This window comes from Myotis nattereri (assembly GCF_964212035.1).
Source record: "Myotis nattereri genome assembly, chromosome: 3".
NCBI lineage: Eukaryota > Metazoa > Chordata > Mammalia > Chiroptera > Vespertilionidae > Myotis > Myotis nattereri.
Genome location: NC_138077.1, coordinates 98,788,602 through 98,814,327, shown reverse-complemented (window position 1 = coordinate 98,814,327; position 25,726 = coordinate 98,788,602). Strand labels below are relative to the sequence as shown.

General features: G+C 36.8%; 1 protein-coding gene across 1 annotated transcript in view; it reads left to right on the top strand.

Annotated features, from left to right (window-relative positions):
• ROBO2 (roundabout guidance receptor 2) overlaps nucleotides 1–25,726 on the top strand; it is a 702,928-nt gene that overhangs the window by 521,086 nt on the left and 156,116 nt on the right. The window contains exon 5 of the mRNA XM_081087410.1: nucleotides 4,304–4,442. Within this exon, the coding sequence (XP_080943536.1) occupies nucleotides 4,304–4,442 (139 nt within the window). The remainder of the gene's footprint in view (nucleotides 1–4,303; nucleotides 4,443–25,726) is intronic.

Sequence of the window (25,726 nt, the reverse complement as noted above, 5' to 3'; positions counted from 1 at the left end):
CCTGTACAGCTTTTTAAATATTTAATATTTTTGTTCCTGATTCTCACATTTTCTGGAAATAAAATCTAGTCAAAGAAACTGGAAAATATTTTTTACAGAAAAACTGTTTTAATTTAAATAAATAATAGACAAAGAGTTTTTAACAAATAGTTATGTAGGCAGTTAAAATTGCAAAGTAGGTAAACTTAGTATAATTATCAGAAAACAATTGGAATAATAAGTAGTATGATTTAGAGATAGCTGTTGTAATGGGTGCTATGGAAATTCTCAGACTAACACTTCAAAAGTTGTGACCAAAATCCAATGTGTTAGTGAATGTCAATGTTACTTTGTTGGAAGGCACAACCTAATATATTCAGGTATAAAACCCATCTGAATGTACCGTGCATATGCAAATCACTTTCATCTAGGTTATTCTTTGCATTGTCTTTTTTGAATTAATTGAATTACATTTTTACCATGAGCCAATGTTAGGCTTCCAAAAATTCTATACCACAAACTCTCCTGTGGTTTTCCAGTTGCTAGGCAACCAGACTCTGCTTGAGGGCAGAAGAGAATAGAGCAGGTTCCTTGCAATGTCCTCCATCCCTGATGAGTTCATCAGAACAGCAGCAGGGATGCTATATCTTGCTTCTTCTTGAAATAAAAAATTAGGTGCTTCCATGTGTCTCCCTATAAAACAGTGTGACTTAGAACATGTATGATAACTAAATGCCCTCAAGGATCCTGATGGTGTCCCCTGGAAGAAGAGTCGAGTTTAGGTTTGTGACAAGTCTAATGTGAAATTTGCCCTTCTGATTATACTCAACTGTTGCCATTTTGTGACTGAGAGCATGTTAAAGGAAACATACAAAATCTTTGAATGAAAGTATGCATGTGTGTTTTAATGGAATCAGTCTCACGTACCATTATGCAACTTATTTTATAGTCAGCATTATGCCATGAAAATTTTCCATGATGACATGATAAAGAGATAAATAGATAGTTTAAACATTACAATGACTTACTAGTTTTTTAATGTTTGAATTTGCCACAATGTATCCTAAAATTTTCCATTTTCCAAGACTTTTATAATGATTATATGTAGTTCTTATTTTTTGTTGCATTTATCAATTATCAAGTTATTGTTCTGTATTTGTAGTGTCGGCAAGAGATTATTTTGATTTTTCTCCAATATGCATACTTTCCTTCTTTTTTCTTATTAATTAGCAATGTCTATCTTGTTTCAGATTTTCATTGTCATAACTATAATATATTGCTTTAAAAATAACTTTTGCATTTAATTTCTGATAAAATATCTTCATCATGCATAAAAAGTTTCTTTAGATTTTATCTTTATTTAGATTTTTTAACCCAAGAGTTTTACTATACCTACAAAAATGGTATTTTTCTTTCCCCGTGTATTATATGTCTTCTTTGTCTTATTAATTAAGACTGCATTTGATGTCAAGTACAGGAACCTGACTAATAATGGTTTATTTTTTGTCTTATCTAACCATTTCTGCAATGAAAGGATCTGCATACATATACACGCACATGCACATATACACATACCATATCCATACTTTACCTGAAAATTTGTGCCAGGTGCTAAATAGAAACTTGAGAATTTTTCTAGACCTTACTTCTTCAGCATCTACTTCTGATTAATTACTCAGTTCTGATATTTCTTTATTCTGTCTCCTTTTCCACATTCTTAGAAACACTGTATCAATTTAAACTGAAACAAGTCTTAAAATGATAGTTTGACCTAATTCACTGCTTCATGTTTCACTTCTAATTCATCTTTCTCAGATCTGTCAACATGACCCCTTTTCATAGGTTTATTAAAAGCTAGAGGCCTGGTACACGAAATTCGTGCACGGGATGGGGGGTGTCCCTCAACCCGGCCTGTAGCCTCTCACAATCCAGGACCACTGGCTCCTAACTGCTCACCTGCCTGCCTGCCTCATTGCCCCTAACCACTCGCCTGCCTGCCTGATCACACCTAACCCTCTAGGGAAAACTCATTTTTCTTGACATGGCATACAAGGTTCTTCATGGCCTTGACTAACTTTATCCCCTACCACTTTTTTTTCTTTATTACACCAAAATGTTGGCCATTCACCAGCTACCAAACTTGAAGCCTGGCATAGGAGAAGCTGTATTAATATGATCTGAATAAATGAGTAGATGAGGGAAAGACCTCCTAACTCACTCAGCCATATGCCAGATTGTAATAAAATATCCCCATTTAAAACAACAGTGGCTTAGCTCTCTTTTAACTTGGATTATTGCAGCTTTTAGATGAATTGGATGGACATACCAAGTGATGGGTAAGAAAAAGTCAATTCCACATTTTATGCTAATGATTTATTTTTATTATTAACATTCCAAGCACTCCTAGGGAGATACTGATCTTATGCCTATTTACTTCCAGAAACAATAGCTCAATATCAACTATGCCAGCATGAAAATAGTTGTTAGGAGCACACAGTGTCCAAAGTTCAAAAGTATAACACTAAATCCTTTCAACCAGCATGCAGATTTGTTCTGTTATGAAGGGGGCACACTTAGCTGCTAATTGATTCTTCTACCTAAAATCATTAGAAGCAATCTTTGTTTCCCATTTTTGTATGGATTATTTCTAAATTATGCATTAAAAAAAAAACCTGTTTGTGATAAAATCCTATTTACCTTGTTTTATGACTTGGGGTTTTGGGTATTGAAGAACACATAACTGAGCATATGTAGGTTTGTGTTTAAAAAAAAATTTGTCCCAACTGTCACCTTCATGGTGGAGCAATATAGTTGCCTTCCTTCTGAATACCAATGATGGTTGAGTTTATTGCAATAAAATATGATCATGCCCTGGCCAGTGGATCAGTTTGTTGGGTGTTGTCCCATGCACTGAGGGATGCCTGGGTTGTGTGCTTGATCCCTGGTAGTAGATAGATGTTCCCTTCTCACATTGATGTTTCTTCCTCTCTTCTTCACTCTAGAAATCAATTTTAAAATGTTTTAAAAATATTGTCTTGTAATTATACATTTGTTTTATGAATATGGATCTTTAGTCAATAAAATCATGTATTCTCACTCTATTCTCTTAACATGTAATTTGAAGTGATTTATTTTCTTTAAAGTTTTCTTGCTAAGTATGTTTAAGTTTTTTGGCACTATAGTCACATTTTTAAATTGCATTTGAAACTAAAGTCCCAATTGACTAAATGTGGCCATATGACCAGATAAATTGTGTCAACTTCCTGTGGATTTCATCTTTCTTTTCTTTGACTTCTCTTTCTACTTCAACAAGTAGCACTATTTTGGACTTTTCTATTATTTGGAGACATGTGCTAATAAAATTTAAATGGTAATTTAAATGATCATAATTTGAACATAATAAAAAAAGAAATTAGACAAGGAATTGAAATGTGTAGAGAAGTGTAAAACTGCTTTTTGTTTTATATTTCTCTTACATGGTAAGATTCTATGGACAGCTATTATTTTTTCCTAGCTTTATGATGAAGAGTGATAGAATGCAGATTAACAGAGCTAAGTACAGATTAAAAACCAAGGAATAAAGGACAGAAACACTAAAACAGAATGCTAGAGAAATAAACATTAAAGTTAAGAGAAAATGGGCAAACTTTGGGAACACTTAAGAGAAAATAATAAGTGGCCTTAAAAATATATATGACAGTAAATAGTGTAAAATAATTAAAAAGAGTATTTTAAAAAATCAGATTTACAGCATTTTTATTTAAAGAAAAACAGAAATCAGGCATTCAGCTATCCATACATGAATTGAAAACATTCATGGACATATTGATTAAATGATAGCCTGAGTGGGGAAATTGAGACAGCACTTACTTTCAAAAGCACAACTTCTGTTGTTTTCTCTGGCATTCCTGGTGGGATATTAATACATGTTTGTTTGTTTTTTACATTAGTTTCAACTTTCAGTCGTCCCATCTGAGCCATCCTAACAGATTAAGAGATACATTTTTATCTCTTTCCTCATTTATGTGGAATTCCATGTCCAAATTTTTTATGACAGGATCTACATGTTGTAGCTCAGGAATTCACTGAAGAATCAATGCAATATCTTTTCCAAAAGGCTCTATGCTTTTATATCCAAGCATAGCTCTTTCTGCATTTCAAAATATTTTATTTTATTCATTTACATTGTATTTGTAAGTATCAAGATATAGCTGAAATACAGTTAAGTACCTATGTACCAAAAACAAACCATAATTTTTCTATGTTTTTTCCAGAATATACTTAAAGCATGCAGTATATTTATTTTATTTTTTTTTCTCCTAAGAACGACCCACATTTCTCAGGAGACCAATTAACCAAGTGGTGCTGGAGGAAGAATCAGTCGAATTTCGTTGTCAGGTCCAGGGAGATCCTCAACCAACTGTGCGGTGGAAGAAGGATGATGCAGACTTGTCAAGAGGAAGGTAAAAACATCACATACATAGACAATTGTTAGATAATCAGTGAGTAATTAGAAAGAAAAAACACCCCTATTGCACCACCAAACACTCTTATATTTTGGTGTATTATTTTCACATACCTAATTTTCACACATGCAAGCCACATAGCTGCTCTTTTATACATTGAAGTCGTCCAGGCTGATCCCCCACTTCATCTATTACTCCTGAATACCAAGGATTCCTGAGATGTTTTCTTCTTCATGATCCCTGGTAGTTCTGCCATTCTATCGCTGCCCAATTCTTGACTACCATTCCAGTTGCCTCCTGCAGCTACTGCTCTGTTGCCCTGATGCTGCAGCCCACACTGGACACTGTGTGCCTTCCTTTGTTGCCCAGAGCATCGCTAACAAAAGGCTACTGATTATAGCTGACTGTAAGGTTTGGAGTAAAGGAGATACCTTGTTTGACACAGTTCTGAAGGGGCAGCAAGTAGTTGATATCACTGTCCACATAAGGAATTTCTCACCTAGGGACTCTGTGTCACTTTCTCACTTGCCATATCTTCATGGAGAATTTCTTCTCCATCTCTTCTCTCTTATTCTTATTATTAAATCCCAAAACCCAATCTTTCAGCACTCTAGGTTAAGTTAAAAATGCTTGTCATCCTATATAATAAAAGGCTAATATGCAAATCGACCAAACGGCAGAACAACTGGTCACTGTGACGTGCACTGACCACAAGGGGGCAAAATCTCAATTCAGGAGCTGCCCCCTGGTGGTCAGTACGCTCCCACAGGGGGAGCGCCACTCATCCAGAAAACGGGCTCACAGCTGGCAAGCACAGTGGTTGTGGCGGAAGCCTCTCCTGCCTCCACTGCAGCACTAAGGATGTCCTACTGCTGACCTAGGGGAGTGGGCCTAAGTTGTCAGTCAGACATCCCCCAAGGACTCCTGGAGTGCTAGAGAGTGCAGGCTGGGCTGAACCCTCCCCCCCCCCCCGGGTGCACAAATTTTATGCATCTGGCCTCTAGTATTCTATTAAATATTTTTGTCTAAATATTTCCAAGACTTTGCCTTTTATGATCAAGCTAGAGGCCTGGTGAATGGATTCATGTACTGCTGGGGTCCCTCAGCCTGGCCTGCAGGGATTGTCCCAAAACCAGCCCTCTAACATTCCCCGAGGGGTCCCGGATTACAAAAGGGCGGTTCTCGGGTGAAGCATCCTGGAATCGGGCTCCCTCCTCTCTGGTTCTGGGTGTGTCACATGAGAACCACAGCTGCCAGGTCACTGCAGCTTAGCAGCTGCTGTGTTGAGCATCTGCCCCCTGGTGGTCAGTGTACCTCATAGCTACCAGTCAGACAGTCAGTCGGCTGGTCGGCCGGTTGCTTAGGCTTTTATATACATAGATAAATCATTTAAGTGTTTTTTTTTTCTATATAATGAGCAAGTCTAGCTTTAAGATTTGTTTTGCTTTCCTCTTAGTTCTACCTTCTGAAATTACAGCCATCACATCTTCTATAAGCATAAAATTTCACTCCCTGCTTTTTTTTTCTACTTTTTTCCTAAAACAAGAAATTCATTTTCATTCAATTAAATTAAACATGATTTCATGGAAGTCATTTGCCTTCTATGTATTTTCACTGGCATTGCTATCAATACTTTTCTGAATTTATATACTCATTTCAGTATCTCAATGTTATATATCCCGAGGTCTATAATGTTATACTTTCTAAAGTCATATCATTAATAGCACTAGCTTCAGATCGACCAAACATTTTAAATAACAAGAGGTTCTTTGGAAACTATGGGAATAAGACAAGTGAAAAATTTAAATCAGTTAATTTTTCAGCTAAATTGTAGGGAAAGTTGCTTCTATGTTTCTTTTGTCACTTTGTTGTCAGATATCTTGTTTTAAAGAATTGTTATCAGGTGAAGTCTGTGAATATGAGGCTCCTCAAGCCTTATCAGTGGAAGAGCAGGTTAAAAAGGATTAAGCATTTGTGGAGTTTAGTTGTTTGTGTTCGTCTGCCATGTGTAATCAGTACTTTTCCTCAAATTTGAGAGCACTTAATGTATAATTTTAAAATGTTGATGTGATATAAGATTTAGGATAAGAGATTAATTACATAACAAAATTTAACCTATTCTAAACGAAAGTTAATTTTTATTTACTGAAAGTAAATAGCCTTGATCAAAATGACTTAATAAGTAACAATAAAAACACTTTCACTTTGGAATAATTTTAGTTTTGTAGAAAAGTTACAAAGATAGAACAGAGAATTCCCATATACCCTATACCTAGTTTTCCCTATTGTTAACATTTTTAATTACAACGAAACTCTTCCGACTCCTACTTAACAAATGCTAATACATATTATGTATTTTTTTTACATTATTTTGATTTCAGCAGTTTTTCATTAATGTCTTCCTCTGTTCCAGGATTAAGTCCAGGGTTTTGTTCAGTTGGATGTCGTAGGCTACTACAGCATTTAATGGGCATGTTTCCCCACTGTCCTCTGGTCTGTGACAGGCTCTCAGTATTTCCTTGTTTTTATGCCCTTTACTGACTTAAGGTGTACTGGCCAAGGATTCTGTAGAACATTCCAGAAACTTAGATTTCCCTAGTGTTTTCTCATGATTAAACTGGGTTTGTGGAATTTTAGGAAAAAAATCAGAGAATGTCATCACTTGATATCAGGTTTATGTGATATAAAGGGTGACATAATATCAACATGGTGATCCTGCCATTTTTAATTCTTAAACATTATCTAGTTAACAAAAGTTTTAAAAATAGAAAGTTGTAATAGTGTATAGCATTTTAATGGGCATATGTCTTTGCATTTTAATGGCTATATGTCTTTTCATTAAAATTTAAGACCAGTTTGATTTGTTCCCAGATCAATATAGGTCAGCAATTTTCAACCCATATGCCCCAAGGATTTTTAAAACATGCAATACCTGACTGTTTAGTCAGGGCCACTGACCTCTTTTCCCTTAGATTGTCAAACAAAAAATGACAACAGCCAACACAACAATAGCTGGCTATATGAAAAATTCAAAATTATACCGATTTTTTGTCATAGAGGCAAAAATATAATATCTACTTTAGTGTGCCACAGAATTTTAGTGATTAGTTTGCATGCCATGAAATGGAAAAGGTTGAAAACCACTGCTCTAGATGTAAGGTCATAAATCTGACAACTTTAGTTGCCATTATATTTTCAAAACCTTGCCAAGTTCATTTGCTACAAAGTTCAAATAATGCATACAAATCAACAACAGTATTAAAACTATATCTAGAATGTGTGATATATAGCCCTCTAAAGATAAGGTTGAAACTTTGAGAAATCTTACCTCTACTACTCCCTTTAAAAAGTTTTCATAGGTTCAGCCTCTTGAATCTTGTGTTACTGGTATGAGAGTATTACAGAGTTTTGTGTGACCAGATAAATATTTTTGAAGTAATAAGCAAATGGTAATGCTGTGTAAGCTTCAAATTGTACTTTAGAAGGGCTTAAAGCAAGGATCAGTGAGATATAGAAATTAAGGTTAGTATTTTTATCATGCTAGATGGCATGTACTTTTCCTTGAATTCTCAATCTTTAAATGTTATGTCAAAGAAGCGTATTCTTTCTTACATTTGGATGCATTAGCATAAGCTTCACTGATGCATAAGGAAGGGAAAGAGACCTCTTTACTGGTGAGGAATAACAGTAATGACTTTTAACCAACCATAGCCTAAATGAGCAACATTGATTCTATTACATTATTTAGGTTTCAGACTAGAAAGATGGCCATTGTTCCTGTGTAAGCAATTGTAGTGGATGGTGTGGAGGCTGACATTTCTTTGGCATAACATTTAAAGCAATTTGAATAAGGTTTGTGTAGTAGTTCATGCTTCACACATTTATAGTAAAGCTTTGTAGGGCAGCTGCATAGCCTGTAATTACTATGTAAGTAATATGTGACTATTTTTCTTTTGGAGACAAGAAAAGCTTTTCAATTCAAGTTTAAATATATGAAATGCTGTGATAGCTATTTAAACCTTCAATACAGAAGTTATTTGTGCCAACCTTTCAGTAACCAGAGATGAATTAAGGGAGTATTTTTTTTTTCCTTTTCCACAAAAATATTTTTTTAAGTAGTACCCATGTGCCTCTTTGATTTAGCCTTAAGCTCTTAACCTTTCTCATTAACTATCTTTAATGAAATTATAACATACCTTAGATGAATACTATTAAAGACAGTTTTTTGACCAGATGAATATTTCAGTGAAGTGGGAAAAGTATTAGTTACCAAGACTAATAATAATCCTGATGACCTACCAGAAAAATTTATTATTTATTTGGACATTTTCTATATGACAAAGGGACAAAATAATAAGGAGCCTCCATTTCATATATGCTATCATTAAAATATTAAATACTTGCAGAAACTTTTAAAGGTATTACTATTTCACAGTTGAAGATTTCAGAAAGAAAAAAATATTTCTTTTTATGATTGTGTCAAGTATCAGTATCTTTTTTCCAGAGGGTTTCTATATATGTGTCCTCAAAAAAATAAACACAGACTCATCTTAGTGACAAGCATTTTATAAACCAATATGAAAATAAAGTGGGTGTGGTGAACAAAATGAGGAGATAAGGGGATTTACATTTTAGAGTTCATAATTCTTATGCTTTTTAGAAGCATATTAACTTTCTTAAAACAGAGTTCAGATTGCAGAAGATGCATTTTTGCATTTACTTACATTCATTACTATGTTTGTAATGTTCATTGCTCAACTGTAAAAAAGTCATTCCAAATAAAGTAAATATGCTGTTAATAATTAGATTTTTACTAGAGGCCCGGTGCACAAAAATTTGTGCACTCTGGGGGGGGGGGGTACCTCAGCCCGGCCTGTGCCCTCTCGCAGTCTGGGACCCCTCGGGAGATAACCACCTGCTGGCTTAGGCCTGCTCCTGGGTGACAGAGGGCAGGCCCAATCCCTAAGTGCAGCCCCTGATCGGGCTCAGAGCAGGGCCAATTGGGGAGTTGGGGTGCCGCCCCCTGTCATGCACAGAGCAGGGCGATCAGGAGGTCGTGATGCCACCGTCAGTCACACTCAGGGTAGGGCCGATTGGGGGGTTGGGGCACCACCCCATGTCACACTCAAGGCAGGGTCGAAGGGGAGGTTGTGGCGCCACCCCCTGCCACTCACAGAGCAGGGCCAATCAGGGGGTTGGGGCGCTGTCCCCTGTCACGCACAGAGCAGGGCCGATCAGGGGGTTGGGAGCTCCCTGCTGTCATGCACAGAGCAGGGCCCATCAGGAGGTTGGGGCACCGCCACTGTCACACTCAGGGCATGGCCGATGGGGATGTTATGGCTCTACCCCGTCACACACAGAGCAGGGCCCATCGGGTGGGGGGGTTGGGGCGCCGCACCCTGTCACACACAGAGCCGCAGGGCGATCAGGGGGTTTGGGCGCTGCCCCCTGTCACGCTGCTCCAGGGGCCAGGAGGCCTCTTGGCTCCGCTGATCCCGGTGCTGGGAGGCAGATTACCCTTTTACTATATAAGATAGAGGCCTGGTGCATGGGTGGGGGCCAGCTGGTTTGCCCTGAAGGGTGTCCTGGATCGGGGGGGGTCCCCACTGGGGTGCCTGGCCAGCCTGGATGAGGGGATGATGGCTGTTTGTAGCTGGTCACACACCCTTCCGGGTGGGGGTCCTCACTGGGGTGCCTGGCCATTCTGGGTGAGGGGCTGAGGGCTGTTTTCAGGCTGGGACTGAAGCTCTCAATTGCTCCTTTTTTTCTTTTTTTTCTTTTTTTTTATTCTGGGCCAGCTTTAGCTCTGAGGCTTGGCTCCAGCTCTGAGGCCTTAGCTGCTGAAAACAGGTATCTGGTTTGTTTAGGTTCTATAATCGATACTCTGTATCAACTCCAGCTCTGGGATCCCAGTCAGCTGAAAGCTGGTTTCTGGGGGTTTGTTTAGCTTCTATTCTATATTTGTTACAATGTTTTTTAAACTGCAAGCTCAGAGGCCGGCAAGGCAGGCGGGGAACATTGCAGTCCTCCGTCACTGAAGCAAGCAAGCCTCATGTTTAGTTTAAGCTGCCTGGCTGCTGGCCACCATCTTGGCTGGCAGTTAATTTGCATATCTCGTTGATTAGCCAATGGGAAGGGTAGCGGTCATACGCCAATTACCATGTGTCTCTTTTATTAGATAGGATTATATGTTAATCAGATTGGGTGATGTAGAAAAAATATTTGCATACTGAATACATTAAAGAAGTCAAAACCAAAGTAATCCTAGTTTCTTCCTTGGGTGCCACGTCTCTTTTTCAAGCAAACTTAGTGCTTTTTGCTAATTAATACTTTTAGGATGATCAAGTGCCTTCAGCACTTCTTTTCATATAGTGTTTCATTTAAGAGAAGTTGCCAGAATTTATAAAAACTGGCTCAAATTACCATCTTATGCCAAGTCCCATGATAGCATGGGGATCGTGTATAGTATTGTTATACCAAAATAAAAAATACATACTTATACATATGCACGGATATCCTGAAGCTGTATGTAAAATATCATATTATATTGACATAAAGGAAACAAAATGCAATAAATTTACAACCAAAGAAATAAAATTGAAATATAGCAACCCTACAATATTCTGTTCAATCTATTAGGAAAGAGAATAATAATTTCCCTTCTCAGAATATAGGTAGAAAGTAGTGTGATGAATCTAATTGCAATTTCTTATTTGAGCTTGTCAGTGCAGTTTGCATTTTAGTTAATTATTAGCAGTCTTTTAAAAGCCTTTAAACAGGAAATTTAACAATCTTCATTAATCATGTGATTTTCAGTATATCATGACTAGTTAGTTCCTTGATATTCCTTATATCATTTTTATTTAAGTTCTAAACTAATTCTAAAGTGATACCCACTTCCTTAGTAAGGATTTTGAGTACAGAAAGAAATGTTCATAATAGCTTGTCAGAGAAAAAAGGAAATAAAATATGCCATTTACATTCCTACATATGCCTGCAAATTCTAAATGCAGTAGATGGCTTACACACAGTGAATATAATTCATGAATATTTCATAAACATATAAAAGAAACTGGAGAATAAGAGTTTCAAGATATATAGTGTAAAATTCTATCAATTTTCCCTGAACCAGCTGATAATTCCTTTTTCTAAAGTGCAAGTCTATTTTAAGAGAGACTTTTTAGAGTTCTTAGTTGAATGAAATGTGAGATTCACCTAAATATATGATCCTTAAGAAAAGGAACTGAATAGAACCACTTATAATTCCCCTTTTTTACACTAAGTGGCTCTTTCCACTTTGCCCTGGAGAATGTTCTTGTGTTAATTGACTGGAAGCTCCATTGTTTAGAGCATGTGCTTCTGGGATGCAGAAATGCTGAACAGGTGCTCAGCCACCCTGCCGAGGAGATCAGCTTCTTCACACACAGTGTGGGCTTCAAGGATATGTGGTAATTTGGGCTCCTGATAAATAACCATGCTGATTAGGTTGGCTGGTTGAGACCGGTCAATTAAAGTGGGTTTTGAAAAAGAAGGGAGAAAAAAACTGAGAGCAAGTGAAAAGCAATATATATAAAACAGTATATGTGACACCTGAAAAGTAAATTAGTCCTTAAGATTCAAAAATATAAAGAAAAGAGTTATTGAATATTCCATGAATTTTCCGTCATACCGATGTCTTAGCCATTTCTGTCTGAAAAAATACAGAACTGCCTGGACAATTGCTGTGAGATGTGTACATACAACTATCACTAACATAAAGACTATTTAGGCCATTGCCAGGAATATTAGACTTTAACCTTGTTTTGACACTTTTTGATCATTTATCCTTTTAGTTACACTCCCATGTTCTGGAAATGATGTTTGACAGATTTCTCTACAGTTCTCTAGGAGTGAAACCTTGAAGAAGCTATTTAAGCCCTTCATGTTTTACATCCCGTTGATATGGACCAGCGATGCGACAGGACTGGTGATTAACCTATGTCCTGACACATTTGCACAGGGTGAATAATGATGCCGTCTATTCTAGCTCAAAGGGTTATTAAAATGATATAACTAATTCAAAGCACTGTAAACACTTTGAGATGGATGCACATAGCAGGTGTTCCAGTCATATATATACATATATATATATATATATATATATATATATATATATATGGCTGAAAAATATAGAGTACACAATTTTTATGGATATTCTCTTTTGCCAATTGATTTCCAAAGAAATGCATATAATATTATTGATTTAATAAATATTGCTTTTTCTTTTAAATCACCTAGATTTATTTATAAATTTTATGAGACAGTTTGCCAAGCCTGGGAGTTAACACCTATTTTCCTATCTCTGGGAGATTGTCCATGATCCAGATATTGTATCCCAGCCCCAGTGCAAGAAGACGTCTGGGCTGGGACCCTCAAATTTCACACATTATAATGTATTGTTTGTCTGCTGGTAATAAGCAAACCACTGCTTTTATAAGAAGATTATATAATGATAAAAGCAAGCAATTTTTGCAGGATTTAGTTTGCCATCCACTCTTCTAAATGCTTTTTGCATACATTAATTACATTAGTTTAAAGAATAGTGTTCCAGCATAATATTAGTCTCATTTAAGGCATATGGAAACAGAAGCTTACAGAAGTTCTCATAGTCGCACATTAATACATTCTGGGTCAGGGCTTGATTTAGAACCTGTCCAATATGAAACCTGCATTTGAAACTAATGGGCTTCCTAATTGCATGGTTATGACTTATGGACTTGAGCCACTTAGAAATTTTATATTTTATATAATCAGCCCTGGCCGGGTGGCTGGTTGGTTGGAATGTCGAACCATGCCCCAAAAGGTTGTGAGTTCGATTCGCCCCCAGGGTACATACCAGGTTGTGGGTTTGATTCCTAGTCAGGGCACACTTTCAGGAAGCAACTGAATAATGCCTCTCTCTCTCTCTCTCTCTCTCTCTTCCCCTCCCTGCCCCCTCTCTCCCTTTCCCTTCCTCTCTCTAAACATCAATACTAGTAAAAACATTTACTAGTCCTCAGATGAGGATTAAAAAATTAGATAATCAGTTATGAATGAATAACTTTATAGGCATATTATTATAGCATTACTGTTAAGAGTAATTTTTAGACCAATTTCATAAACCACACATAAACTGGTTTGGCATTTTGAAAATCTAAACTTGAATCAGGTCAAAGTTACTGTGTTGGAGGCAGAAGTTATAGATTTTGTTTACAAACAGGATTAATTAGCAACTTTTAGAAAGATGTCAAAGTGGTGCTTTTTTCTATGTTTTCATCAAATAGGTGCTAATAGTTGCTGTTAACACAAAACTAATTGCCACCTACCATGGGGAGTGCAAGTTGCCTTGTCCTGTGACTACACTGGCCCATCTGTTGAGAATCTCAGCTCAGAAGCAATACAGGAATTGGCATCCAATTTGGTCTCTGGCCAGTGGTCAGCTAACAAGCTGGGACACACTTGGAATAGGAAATACCTTGAAGTCAAAGATGCTTTCCTGCCCACTAACTGGCAGCTCTTGTGTTGTGTGAGAGCAGAACCAAGACCAGGTGCCAGTTTGCAGAGCAAAAGGATCTGCCTAAGTGCCACCTGTCATTGGCATATGGGTATTGTCCCACATACCAGCTATGGTGTGTGACATGTTACATGTGAGAAGTTGGAACCTGGCCATGTTACATGTTAGAGCATTCAGCTAGGTTGAAGTTGGTCTAGGGTAGCATTTTCCTTAAACCAAACTGTAGGAAAAGCCAAAGGCTTAAAAGGAGATAGTCACATGTCACACCATATCCCACAGGTGGCTATACTATACATTTACCACTGAAGACATTCTCCTACCTAGATTTTTACCTTTCCTATAAACAAATTTTAAAAAGGAAAAAGTTTTTTAATTGAACTTTATTAACACCAATCCTTGTCTTCACAAGAGAATTTGTGGTTAGAATCACTTAGATAATTTTTAATCACCCTTAAGATATATTTCTGATTGGTTTTGTTGTTATTCAGATTAAGTTGAACTGTAATGTGGGAATGCAAGGTAAAATGGAATTTAGGAGATCAGCATTCTTATCCCAACTCTGCCAAAATTTGCCATGTTATTTTAAGCAATTTTCATGTTTGAGTACCAGAGTCCATATCTGCAGAATGTGTGAGTTCAGTTGGATGGCTTCTATGATGACTTAAAATTCTATGATTCTATGAAGGGTATCAACTCATAAGTATGATAACACATTTTATAGGAGTATAAAAACCACAGCAAATTGAAACAGGTGGACCTAAAAGGGAAAGTAAAATTACACATAAGCTCATTACTAATGAAAATTACTTTTTATGTTTTGTATACAGCTCGTCAGATATACAGAGAAATATTTTTTAATTCAAAAAAAATTGACCCTAACTGTTTATTTAGGTTTTTATAGAAAAAAATCTAGTACTGATTCAAGAGTTGTTTTTATTGTATTTTCTTTTTTACAAACATACTAGAGGCCCAGTGAATGAAATTTCGTGCTCTGGTTGTGTCCCTAACCACTGCCAGCTGTCAGTTGGGGCCTCACTCTCTTCCCCAGGCTGGTCTGCGCCCTGATCGAACTCCTGGTCGAGGGGACAATTTGCATACTACGCTTTTATTATATAAGACTAGAGGCCTGCTGCATGAATTCATGCATGGGTGGGGTCCGGCCACCCACCTGTCACAATGGGGGCCAATCGGGGCCAGGCTGGTGGGGGGGAAGGGGCTGCAAGTGGTTGGCCAGCTGGCCCTGCCCCTGATCGGGGTGAGGGGGGCCAATCAGGGGCCATGCCAGCCAGGGGGAGGGTTTGTGGGAGGTTGGGTGGCCAATCAGGGCCCCCATCAGGCTGGTTGGCCACCACAGTGAGTGTCATAGTGAGCGGTCATTCCAGTCGTTCTGTTGTTTTCTGTTGTTCCAGTGGCTTGGCTTTCATATATATATATTACATAGCACTTAGTCTACACCAGATACACTCTAGGCAATTTATAGTAATGTATTTATCCATAGGAAAACTTTATTATGTAAATGTTATTATTCTCCTTGTATTATAAATGAGAAAAATAGAATACAAAGAGAGTAAGTATGGCAAAATCCGTACTTTTAAACACTACTGATGGCACCGGGTAGGGACAGTTCTTTTCCATTCTTCAGTTGGGATTGAAGTTTAGGAAAGAACAGCTTAGTAAATGCTTGCCTGGATCAGTTATGTCTATTAGAGAGTCATAAAATACAGCTGTGTAATAAGGTATACATTAAAGATTTTATAATATTTATCATAATGGCACTTATCATGTATAAATTTATTATAGCATATAAATCAGTTTGCATGTTTTAAAAGGTTAGTATCATTTTCCACTGCCTATTAAAACAAAGTTCAAAACAATTCTATATTGATTCTTATAGAATATTTTAACTTGATATGTGTATGTGCTTTTCTTCTTAACATTGAATCTGAAAATAAAAATATTTCAGAAGCTAAAGAGATGCTTCCTGAGAGAATTTAATAGTATTAATAATAGTGTATAAATCTAGAACTATGAACTCTTTTAAGGCATGATAATTTAATTCCTCTTTTTTTATCTTTGTTGCCTAACAGTGCTCATAGCACAGTTGAATTTACTGAGAGTACTATTTTACATTTTCTTGATAGTGTTTGATAACAATTGTATGGACACTTACAAACTGGTAGGCAGGACTGAGTTCCAAGCTTCATATTTTCTACCAATATGGTGGTATTATTATTATTTATTTTTGCAAAGTTGCTGTTCAGCCCAGCTAGTCTAGTCAACTGTTATGAAAAAAACAACACAGAGAATAATTTGAGACTCAGTATTACAATGGCATGATGGATGAGGGTTATATATTACTTAATGTGTGAAGAAGATACAATTGTCAAAGATAAGAGAAAAGAGAACAGGTACTTTCAAAGTATTGTAAGAATGTACCACTCTCCATACAGTAGAATTAATTATTGGTGAACTCTACTTCATTTGTTACATAATATTAACTCATTGGTGCTTCATTCTAAAAGGCCATAGTTAGAGGTGGGGGTTGCCCTAGGGGCACTTATCAAAAAATTAAAGTACTAGAAGTCCCTTCTGAAAAGGTGAATCATCATGTGACAAGAACTCAATGTAGAAATTTTGCTGATCATTCTTATTAGCAAGACTGTTACAATCACAAAAGTTACCATAATAGCTTTTCAAACCACAATTACTGCATAATTTGTAGTAAGATGTCAATTATCTCAATTTAATATTATATTTCAATAATTACTTCAAATAATTAGACATATTTACTGGGCATTTCTATGTATTGATATTGCAGCACATAAAAAAAGATGAGTTTGTTCTGGAGTAGAGGGTAAGATAGTAAAGGTTATGAAATACATACTCCCTTAATTATTAAATAATGAAAACTACATTGAAACTATGACATATAAGACTTTTTAGGGTTTTAGAAAACAAAAGCAACTTTTAGTCCCATGTGACCTGGAGATGGGTCTGGGAAGGAAAATGGAATTCCTGTAAGTGGAACTGCAGAGAAGACGGTTTAAAGAGACAGAGATGGAAGCAAGAGGAAAACGCTTTAGTGATGGAATACGTAAGCCAGTGATTAGTGGATTAGTTTGCCTTCACCGTAGTGGAGTGGCACTTAAGGACAGCAAAGTTAGCTGAGGCTTTATTATGAAAGCCTCTAATTCCAAGTAATTTGCTCACACTGAACACACTATGAAATGGGAATTCAAGAAGACATTGAATAGAAATGTATCTTTGCCTCTATGTTTAGAAAATTGAATTTCATATTTACATACAGGGTAGCTTGGAGTAGAGAAAGTTTGGAGGTAGACATACATACTAGAAAGTTATTTAAAAGGTTGTTAGGGAATGACATTGGGATATTTCCTGTGAATATGCAATCATGCTTAATAACTAAGTGGCAGTACAATGGAAAGCTTTATTTTATAGTGGAAATTGATTGCATATCAGGGTTTATGTGAAAAAAGAGGTTAAAAGTAATACTGAAGTTTATCATTTGATTGACTGGATGAAAGGTGTTGTATGTAATAAAGAGAGAAATACAAGATTTGTTTAGGTTAATTATTTTTAAACATATAATAATATCATGTCACTGAATCCAATTTAGAATTCTTTGTGAGATCCTACGTATATTTTCTCATAGTTAAGAGGAAAAAAATGGCAAATCAACTGTGATATGCCCTCTATGAAGAATGATTTCTAATTTCAGATATTTTGAAATACGAACAATGTGTATCTTAAAATTGATTAACTATGGCAGAAATAGCTAATACCTATAAGTTCTTCACATGCAAGCTGATTTAATCTTCACAACTGCTTTATGAAAGTTTCTCTTACAATCCTTATTTTACAAATGAAGAATCTAAGGGGCAAATTTAAGTGGTAAAGAGAGATTTGAATCCAAGCATTTTAGCCCTGAAGTCCACTCTCTTAACTATTAGTACACTGAAATAATTAATTTTAAAGTACATAATATTAAAATAATAACAAAACTTTAATTTTCTTGAGGACCCACTAGTTTCATGTTAGGCATTTACATGGTTTATAACAAGCTTGAAGTATGAATCCATTCTATAACAGAGGAGGAATTAAAGCTTAGAAACAATGAGCATCATGCTTAAGGCCACAGGATCTGTGGTTAGCAGAGCTGGATTCAAACGCCAGGTCTTTCTGGCATGAAGATGGTCTTCATTGCCCGTTTTGAACCTGGCAACCCTACATTCCCTCTATAGCCATTGCTATTTTATTTTTTCTATGTCCGTGTAGTAGAGAAAATAGTGCTAAAATTATCATAGTTGAATAACTTATTTTTGTCTCCTCAACATTTTTTGCCATATTTATCTTTAATCTCAAATATCCAGCACTCCATCTGGAAGGTAGTGCTCACCAGACTTACATTTAGGGCAGTGGTTCTGGTCTGGAGCTAATTTTGCTACTCCCACCCCCAGAGAGACTTATAGCAATAACTGTTACCACATTTGGGGATCAAGTGCTACTGTCATCCACTGGGGAGAGACGGAGTATGCACAGGACAACTTCCGTAGCAAATAATAATCTGTTCCCAAATGTCAGCAGTACTGAGGTCGAGAATCCCTTATCTAGGGGAAGAGATAAGCCTGGGCATCACTCACCTGAAATAATCAAATATAGTTAAAAAATCAGACTTTGAAGATAATAGTCTTTTTTATTGCCTTATCTAGAAAGGGATATCAGTGAGATGGACAAATAACATCCTGATTGGATGTGGCATAACTATGTCATCATTGAACACAAGAAGAAGACCCCTGTTTTTATTAATGACTAGAGTTGAACGTATACTTTTTTGCATATTTCTAGAATACACAAGGCTGGGATTTTTAAAAATATTCCTTGCCATTTAAATAGTTGCTGAGTTGATAAAACTAGTTCAGAGTCACTAAATTAGAGAAGTGCCTGAAACTACATTTTCAAATAGACCGACCAACCCACAAGTTATGTGGTACACCTAATGATGACATTTCCCCTGTGGAGCTGTGTTGAATTTCTAAATTATTTCATAAGCACATTTCGTGAGGAGGTTTCTGTGGGCAGAAGGAAAGGGAGAGAGCCTTTCGAGTCTTCCCTGGCATGGTCCAGACTGAACATCTCTCTGATAATGCAGAATCCACCCCAACCCCAATAACTCAGTGAGTGCTTGCTTTCAATGCCAACGAACGCGACTTCTAAAAGTTTGTCTAGCAAAGAACTCAAGTCCACTAAGTAGCTGGCACGTTCAAAAATCCATTTTACTCCAAACTTGCAGTCCTTTCATTCAGAGTTCATTCCCAATTCAGACAGTGCAAGAAGAATGGAAGCCGCCTATCAAATAAATGTGTGATCTAAATTGTGTATTCTGTGGAATCTCATGCATTTAATTCCTAAAGTCCTTTTCTAAAAGGATTTAAGTTAAGATTAATTGCTAGCCCTAGCTGGTTTGGCTCAGTGGATAGAGCATTGGCCTGTGGACTGAAGGGTCCTGGGTTCGATTCTGGTCAAGGACACATGACCGGGTTGCCAGCTTGATCCGCAGTGTGAGGCATGCAAGAGACAGCCGATCAATGATTCTCTCTCATCTCTCTCTCTTCCTCTCCCTTCCTCTCTGAAATCAATAAAAATATATTTTAAAAAAGATTAATTTCCAACTAAACACACTACTGTGAAATATATCCACATTTCCAAAAGTAATATTGCAATTCTAACTCCTATTGTAAACTAAATTGTCTTAAACTAATTTAAGCCAATAAAATAATTATTCCTAAATTGAAGAAAATGTAAACGGTGTTCACCACTTTATTCTAAAATGTTCTTCTTAATTGTGAAATAATTGTATTTTTGACATAAATTTTTATGCTGTAATTAGGTAAAAAACTTGTTGGAAATAATATATGTAATATTCCAAAAGTATAAGTAATACATCTAAGTGACTGCAGATATTTTATTTGAATAATCTATTAAATGTTAGTGAAAAATTTATTACAAAGAGGGTTGCATAATAAGGACAACAATGAAAATTATTAAATATTCCTTTCTGATATTATGAACTCAAGGAAAATCCTAGTATCTCAACAATGGTTTGAATTTGATCTTATGTCATTGTGGAAGGAATAAGGACTTCACATACAAGCACACATGCACACAAGCACACATACACACATATACACATACACACGACTATTTAATCTTTAAACTTTTAAGAGATTTAAATTTAGTAGAAATCAGAGTAATTATGGGGGGTATTGAAAGTCCTTTGAAGTTCTGAAAGCAGTAATGTAATTTTCAGTGTCGGGTTTTTACCCTATCTGCATATAATACAAAAAAATAATAAAAATACAGTCTAATCTAAAGCAAACAAACAAACAAAAAAACTCTTTGCCAGGCAAATAGTGAATATTATATCAATGATAAAAATTATAAATTGTGCTTTATGTATCATTAAAATCATGTGAATGAGATGGCAGCAGAGTAAGTGGCTGCTGCATGGACATGCTCCCAGGAACAAACTGAAATTACAACTAAAATACAGAAACACTTCCTGAATAATCAATGGAAGACTCACAGGAGAGAACCTGATACTCAGGGTCTGAAAGTGGAGACTGCAAAGAGACTGGTTGGAGGGGCGGAGGCTAGAAAGGGCTTGCCAGGAGCCCACAGACAGCAACAGAAGTTCCAGAGGTATATCTCAGCTGTGTGGGGTTGCTACTGAGCACTATGGGGTCTAAGCCTCAAGATGGGCCCCCCAGCAGACAGCACCAGAACTGAGAAGGGTACCCACATAACATCTGGCAGTGAAGAGCAACTGGGTTGCTATTGGCCAGGGAGTAACACCTGAAAATCCAGGTACCCTCTTAAAGGGCCAATGCACAAAATTCCCTGTGGAGGCACCCACATTGTGGTCTGACAGAGGGAGAAGGGAGTGGACTGGAGCGGTGTGAGCAGAAGCCAGGATTAGGGACTTGAGTGTTAGAGCTCAGAAGGCAAACCTCCCCGCCTGCCCCAGAGTTTGCTGAGTCATTCCCTAACCCAGTGGAGGACATCTTTCCCACATGGACATTTGCCTTGCCTTGGGGGAAGACTATTGGAAAACACCTTGCCCTGAGGCCACTTAAGAGACTAAAAATAACAATTAGCTTCCAGGCAGAAGCAAGGGCCCCACCTTGTTGAAAAAACTCTCGCCACACCTGAGGACAACTGGCTGGGGACAATTCAAGACAGAATCCTTTCAGTCTGGAGGCAGAGGTGGTCTCTGGAACCTTTGGATCTTTGCCTGATCTACTTAGTCAGAAACTGAGTTTGACACTGTTCTGCACTAGAGATTGAGAGGCATAGAGGATCTACCTAATACATAGTCACAAACCAAAACAGAGTGCCAAAATGAGGACACAAAGAAACAACCCCCAAATGAAAGAACAAGAGAATTCTCCAGAAGAAGAGATAAATGAAGCAAAGATAAGAAATTTATCTGAAACAGAGTTCAGAGTAATGATGGTAAAGATGCTCAACAGCATGAAAAAAGCTATAGTAACTATGAAAAAAGAACAGTCAGAAATAAAGACTGATAAAACACAAATAAAGAATACATTGGGAGGAATACACTGTAGATTAGGGGAAGCTGTGGATAGAATCAGTAAATTAGAAGACAGGGTTGAAAAAAATCACTCAATCAGAGATACAAGAGAAAAACAATTAAAAAACAGGAGGACAGCTTAAGGGAGCTGTGGGACAATGTGAAACATAACAATATTAGCATAGCAGGTGTGCCAGAAGAGACAGAAAGGGAGAAAAGGATAGAGAATGTGTTAGAGGAAATAATGGCAAAAAACTTCCCAAACATGGTAAAGAAAAAAGTCACACAAGTTCAGGAGGCACAGAGAACCCCAAACAAGAAGAATCCAAACAGATCCATGTCCACACACATCATAATTAAAATGCCAAAAGACAAAGAGAGAATCTTAAAGGCAGCAAGAGAAAAGAAATCTGTTAACTACAAAGCAGTTCCCATAAGGCTGACACCAGATTTCTCATCAGAAACTCTAAGGGCCAGAAGGGAATGGCATGAAGTTCAAAGTAATGAAAAGCAAGTATCTGAAACCAAGATTACTATATCCAGCAAGGCTATCATTCAAAATAGAAGGTCAAATAAAGAGCTTCACAGACAAAATAAATAAAATAAAGGGCTAAAGGAGTACATCACCACCAAGCCAGCATTGCACAAAAATGCTAAAGGGAATGCTGTTGATGTTTTAATAGGGATTTCATTGAATCTGTAGATTGCCTTGGGTAGTATGGACATTTTAATGGGGTTTTGCTAGCCAAATACTACAGAAAAGCAATGGCAAGTGACTTATGGATCATAGAATTTAAGTAGAATAGAGAAATAAGTAATGATGTAAGGTTGATAGAAATGGTGGAAGAATTCTGTTTGTAAACTGTTGTAAATGTTTCCCTCCACATCCTGCGTGGTTCAGGGTTCAGGATCTGGAAGAAGAGCTGCACACAAATGAAAGAGAAAAGACACGAGATAATTTGGGAATATTGGGGGCCAGGCAAGTAAGTCCAATTCAGGAGGAAGGACTTCCACTGGTGCTCAGGCCGCACCAACCTTTTATAGTTAGAGATAAACAAGGTAGTGCTTACCATAGTTACACAGTTCTTGTGAATTTCACTTGTTTTGACCATAGTTACACTTCCTGCACTTCCCTCAGCCCATTAGCTTCCCAGATAAGATCTAGGGAGTGTTATAAGGTCAAGCCTAATTATGCTAAGAGGACTGTGCCCTCTAAGCTGGGACTTGTTTGTGACTTTGCCAACAGGTCAGTCCAAGGCTTAACCCTATATCGGTTCCCCACATTGTAAACAAATAAAAACAGTAGGAAACATTCACGGTTATGGTAGGATCAGACATTCAAAATTCAGATTTTAAAGGTAGAGCCATTCCAGTTGAGTATAAAGTCTAAGATCCTGCTATGAGACAATGGCCAAAGGGAGATGGAGACAATATCACTGGAGGACGGAAAATAATTGAAGTGAGGTGCAATTATGGAAAATTTCAGTTGGTATTTATTAGGTATTTATTATATGCCAGGTTCAAGTCTCAACACTTTAAAATTATTAACTCATTTAATGCTTTAAAAAGCCCTATGATGAAGGTCCTATTAGTTATTATATTTTCTAAAGAAAAATAAATTATAAAGAATCTATTTAAAACTAGATGGCATGATAGGAACTTAATTGAGACTTTGTTTCATTTTGCTGTTTTATTTTTTGTGAGAGAAGATAAATAACTTACTTAAAATATGTATTTGCTATGTCTCAGGCACTGAATAATTGTTTGTAATAGCTGGGAGTTTTCTTTCACCTCCCCTTTACCCCCACCCTTACCTAACCCTCAGAAAAGAGCCAGATTTCCATTAAGGAATGGAGGTGAGGTTAAAAATCTGAGAAGAGAGGATGGGGGAAGGTTTACAAATCAGTGAGCAGATAGTTCAAAAGGCAGAGTGAATAGTTTCGTAGAAGTGACTACAAAAATTTTGTGAGCAATTATATGAGAGGTGATGAAGCTCACTGCAGAAAAGGTGAAAAATGAAAGAAGATGACAGAAGATGAAAACAGGTAGTGACTAAGAACAACAGGCTGTGAAGTTCACAGTTGTCCACAAATTTGCCAAGAGAATGAATCCCTGGAGTCTATTGCCTGTCATAGTTGTAGAAGATGGGAGAGACAGTGACACACAAAAGATAGCCACAGCCTACACTGATTAAAACTCACAGGCACTTTTAGTTTCTGGGTGAGCAGGATGCTTTGGCCTTTCTGGGAGGCTCAGCTACAATTTGGTTTAATTTCTCAAACTCCAAAGACAGGCTCTGGTTGCGAGGTGGTGGGTGTCCTGCTGTCTGGTTGTTGTCATTTGGCCTAACTACCTGGTGATCTGAAATCTGCACTTCATTATGTCAATTATTGTTATCCTATTGTGGATGTCTTAAAGCATCTTTTTCGCTTACTTGTTTTCTCTTAGCTTTTTAGTTGGAAAATGTCCTGCTCTCTCAGTTGTGCTAAAGGGAGATAAAGTAGAGGAGTTTTCCATCTATGAGTCAGGCTGGCAAGGGTTGGAGGTAGCAGGATAGCATTTAAGGAAAGATATGAGAGTTAAAGGAAAGAAAAAGAGGGATCACCAGAAAAAGGGATCAAATGTAATGGAGGCAAGTAATTTGTCAGAGAAAGAATTCAGAGTAATGGTTATAAGGATGTGTAAGTGACTAGACGACAAATGCACACAACTCAATGAGAATTATGAGGAGTAGTTTGGTTATTTAAGGCAGAGTCAGAGTATCATCAAGGTTCACTTTGGCTTACAGTAGAGGCTTCCAGAACAGAACAGCAAGTTCTCTTCAGAGAACACCTAGCCTCTTGTTATTTCCATACAAATCTCTCCCAAGATTTTTACCTTTTTTCCCCAATGAATATTACATTAATTGTCATTTTAAAGGAATATCTGTATTTTTATATTGCTCTTAGTTGCCTTGCCCAGAAATGCTTGTGACCCAACTGAAAGAATAGGTAAAGATTTCTTTACCCAAATGGTAAACGCTAACCTGCATTATAACCGTAGATTAAAAAATATATATATATATATATGACCTAGGTTGGCTAGAATGTATAGCAAACTTGACTCAGTATCCCTTTGCCATCAAAATACTAATGGCTGGTTTTGGCTATTTGAAGATCCCAGACCTCAATTGTAATTTAAGAGCTTAACTTTAGGATATACCTTAAATATTAAAGATTAAGAAAATATCGCTTGATATATAGGTTGCCAAGAAGCACTTACATGAGTTTTGGTAACAAGTATTGTCTGTGGAAAGATTTTGATTGAAAAACTGTGAGCAGAAAAATTGTTTCAGGAGAATTGACAACTTTTTCCTATTTTCAGCTGTCAAGACTGAAAGAGGCAAAAGATTTAAATTTCTCCGAGAACGTTTATGTTATGTAGAAGAGTACCTTGATTCAAAGTTGTGAATTATTCAAATGGACTTTTTTGACTAATAGAAATACATCATCACTGACTTCTAAATGGCTGCATCTCCACATCTACTATAATCCACACCATGGCCTCTATTAGTTTAAGGGTGTGTCTATAATAATCAATGAATGATATTTTATAAGATTAATATATGATTTTTATTCTAAAATTATTCTGTTTAAAATAGGCAATAAACATTGTGGCCTTTTCATGTAAAGCTCCATAGTTAACACTTTATTGAATTATGAAACTATGTAATGCCTATAACTGCAGGCATTTATTGTCTGAAAGAGTGTAAAAGGTAGAAGGTGATCTTCAGCTCTTTGGATTGACTACAAGTCTTTTGAAAATTGAAAACAAACTTCTCAAGTCTCCCTAAAAAAAATAGACACATTTACTTGCATAGACATTAAATATTTCCTGGTTAAATTCATACTTTTTCCTATTGGCCAACTTATTAATAGGAGTCAGGAAACTTATAGCAAGAAGTAGTAGGTAATTTCAAAAACTAAAAATGTTGAGAAAATAAATTTACTTCCATGAAAAACAAAGGTGCTTTTGAGATGAAAATGGTTATTCAGGGAGATTTAATAGTGTAGAGATCTCATGGAATCCAAACAAGGCAATGAGATACACAGGCTTGAACTGAGCATGGTAAAATTCCACTTTGTAGTAGAATTTGTA